General features: G+C 42.1%; 1 protein-coding gene across 1 annotated transcript; it reads right to left on the bottom strand.

The window, feature by feature from the left end:
• Positions 1 to 207: 207 nt before the first annotated feature.
• On the bottom strand, positions 208 to 1,269 carry LOC109828101. The gene has a single exon (XM_020395139.1). The coding sequence runs from the start codon at positions 1,267 to 1,269 to the stop codon at positions 208 to 210; it is 1,062 nt and encodes a 353-aa protein (XP_020250728.1).
• Positions 1,270 to 3,727: the final 2,458 nt, after the last annotated feature.

Raw genomic sequence — 3,727 nt, 5'->3', positions numbered from 1 at the left:
AGAATTTGAGGCCGATAAAACATATAATTCCATAACCCGTGCTCCGGTGTGAACCACGCCCGCTTTTAATTCTTTAATATTCTTTAAGAATTTAACGTCTCTTGGGCCAAATAAAACGTAGTTACCTGAGTCAACTGTATTCACCATAGAGAGAAGATTCTTCCTTACTCCAGGAACATGATATACGTTCTTGAGAGTGATTGGGCTTCAATCATCTCCTTCAATAACTACTGTCCCTTCCTTCTCAACGCGGTGGATTGAATTATCCGCAGTAATGATGGCTTCTTTCCCGTCATGATGCTGAAGACTAGAAAATAACTTCTCGTCTCCGGTAATATGATGGCTACAACCAGAATCCACAATCCAATCATTTCCAAGATTTTTAGCTGTGGATGTACCTGAAGATGCAGCATCCACCGTGAAACATTTTTCCCATTCTTTGTCTTCAGTATGACCCTTTGATTCCGCCATATTTGTTTCCTTCAGCTTGACTCGACAATCCTTTTTGAAATGCCCAAGTTTTCCTCCCCGATAACACTTGAATCGTTTCTTGTCTCCCGTAGAAGATCCTTCTCGTCCATCATTATTCTTCACATTACCATATTTGGGTTTGGCTCTAAAGCTTTGTTGTCTCCCCGCTACAAAAGCGCTCCCCGAGTCATCATGGACTTTAACTCCCGCCATTTGCATGGCTAGTGATTCTTGCGAAGCTAGTAGATTTTCAAACTCCTCCAAGGAAGGTTGTGTAGCCCATCCTTGAACTGAAGTAACAAACGGTGTATATTCGGGTCGTAGACCACGAATAATAGACCGCTTCAACCGTGCTTCCGAAATCGACTCCTCCGGATTGAGAGTATTAATCTCAGAGCAAAGATTTTTTACCTTGATGAAAAACTCTGAGATTGAAGACTCCCCCTGCTTCGCATTCGCCAACTCGTTCTCTAACAGTTGTAGACGAGCCTCGTTCTTCTTGTTGAACAATTGATCTAGTGCCTGCCAAATAGCACTTGCGGATGTACATCTTGAGACATGCTCAAATAGTCCTGAAGATATTGACCTCTTCAAAGCAAACTCCGCCTTGGCATTCTTCCGTGTCCACTCCTTTGTCGCTTCCGCTGTTGCAGCATCTCCCCTTGGTGGTGTTGTGCTGCTACCGCCGACGACATCCCATAAGTCCTCACTAACCAAGTATGACTCCATACATGACTTCCATAACCGGTAGTTAGATTGGTTTAAGATCTCCATTCCCAATCCAACGACACGACCCATTGATTCCATACTTAGAGTAAACCCGAGCTCTCTTTAAACCCCGATCTTGAAGAGCACAAGATTAGAATGGCTCTAATACCATGTAAAGATAAAACCGATAGTGCTTAGCACTAGCCCAAGACCGTAATACCCGAGAAACCCGAAAGAAACCAAGAGAATAAACCTCTAAGTATGAAGAAGAATATGAAGAACACTTAGAGAACACTTGAAAGACTTTTAGAGAAATGTAGAGAACTTATGAAGAGGAAGACTCTTTATTTGAACTTGCTTTATTCACTTGTTCAACTTTTTCTTCTTGCTTACAAATGAGAGAGGTGAGGAGGTATTTATAGCCTCCCAAAGATATGTTACAAAGGATCTAGATTCTTCTAATATCACCTCCATAGTTCCTAGATATTTTTCTAATCTCTAGAAATTTCTACATAATATCTAAATATTTTTATCACAAATTATCTAGATGTTTCTATACTATTATCTAGATATTTAGCTTAAAGATTTCTCTAGAACACTTTAAGGAGGTGATCAACCTTCTAGAGTGTTTCTAGAAAACCTCTAGAATTTGGACCTAATTTTGGGTTTGGTCAAACTTAGAATAATTCCATCATAAACCCAAAATTAAGCTTGATCCAAAATCAAGTTTAATTTCAATACTCCCCCTTAAACTTGATTTTGTCAACCATCCCGAGCTTCGAGCGAAGTAACTCAAATTGGCCCTTTGGTAGTGACTTGGTGAAGATATCTGCAACGTTGTCTTCGCTTCGAACCTCCAAAGCTTCAATTGTTCCATCAAGCACCTTCTCCCGTATGAAATGATGTTCTAACTCGATATGCTTCGTCCTTGCATGAAACACCGGATTATTAGCCAACTTGATAGCACTTTGATTATCTCCATAAATTGCAACCGGCTTATTGATTGGCTCCAACAAATCTTCAAGGAGTCTTCGAAGCCATATACACTCTTGAGCTGCGAGTGTTGAAGCTTTATACTCCGCTTCAGTGGTAGACAATGACACCGTTGCTTGCTTCTTGCTGCACCACGAAACACTTGTGTCTCCACATAAGAACACATACCCTGAAGTTGATTTTCGATCATCTAGATCTCCACCAAAGTCAGCATCCGTGAAACCATGAAGAGAAACCTTGGCATTGTACTTGTACATCAGACCCATGCCAAGAGTTGTCTTTACATACTTCAAAATCTTCTTTGCCGCTTCTAGATGTGGCTTCCTTGGTTCTTGCATAAACCGACTTACGAGACCCACCGCGAAGGCAAGGTCAGGTCTTGTAATGGTTAAGTATAGAAGACTTCCTACAAGAGAGCGATAAGGTCGAGGATCAGGTAGCAAGGACCCTTCATCGCGTTTAAGCTTTATGTTCACGTCTATCGGAGTAGTACGAGTCTTCCCTTCGTGTACTCCGAACCTTTCAACAATCCTTCTTGCGTAGCTTTGTTGGCCGAAAAATATTCCATCCTTTACCCTTTCGACCTCCAAACCAAGAAAATTGTTCAACTCACCCAACTTCTTCATCTCAAACCTCACCGACATATCCTCTTGTAGACGAGCAATTTCAGCATCATCATTCCCGGTGATGATCATATCATCCACATAAAGAAGAACCACCACGTGGACTCCTCCATTCTTCTTGAAGAATAGACTCGGATCAGAATTTGATGGCACATACCCGCAAAACTGAAGGAATTGAGCAAGCTTTCCATACCAAGCTCGAGGAGCTTGTTTTAACCCGTACAAAGCCTTTTTAAGCTTGCAGACATAATCAGGATGCTCTCGTGACTTGAAACCAAGCGGTTGCTCCATGAAGATTTCCTTATCAAGCTCTCCGTATAGAAAAGCATTCTTCACATCTAGTTGCCATAACTTCCAACCAAAGCTTGCGGCTAAAGATAAAAGTGAGCGTACCGTAGTCATCTTTGCCACTGGACTGAAAGTTTCATCATAATCTTCTCCATATTTTTGAGAGAACCCTCGAGCAACCAACCTTGCCTTAAATCTGTCAATGCTCCCATCCGTTTTTCGCTTAATTCGGTACACCCATTTACAAGAAACGGGTTGGACATCCTTGGGTTTTGGAACCAAATCCCAAGTTTCGTTCTTCATGAGAGCATTCATCTCCTCCTTCATTGCGCCCTCCCACTCTTGAACTCCTTTTGCTTCATCATACGATGATGGCTCCTCTTCATCTAATGGAGCTGCAAAGTAGCATGAGTAAGTAGTGACAAACCTTTCATCTCTGAACCGAGCAGGCTTAACAATGTTCCTTTTTGGCCGTTGATTAGCCATGGAACTACGATCTTCTTCCTCATCTTCCTCTTGATCAGTGCTCCCCCTTTCACCTTGCGTCTCTTCTTCAAGACTTCCGCTTTCACTTGGCATTTGAACAACTGGTTCATCGATCTTGGAGGAACCCCCACCTTCTTGTTCGACCAAGACTTGAGGTG

This window comes from Asparagus officinalis, unplaced genomic scaffold (assembly GCF_001876935.1).
Source record: "Asparagus officinalis unplaced genomic scaffold, Aspof.V1 AsparagusV1_Un722, whole genome shotgun sequence".
NCBI lineage: Eukaryota > Viridiplantae > Streptophyta > Magnoliopsida > Asparagales > Asparagaceae > Asparagus > Asparagus officinalis.
The sequence above is the reverse complement of the archived record's forward strand: the minus strand, read 5'-3'. Positions and strand labels throughout refer to the sequence as shown.

What these genes read in the sequence shown, in the direction of transcription:
- LOC109828101 (XM_020395139.1), bottom strand. Translation starts at nt 1,269, where the DNA reads ATGGGTCGTGTCGTTGGATTGGGAATGGAGATCTTAAACCAATCTAAC.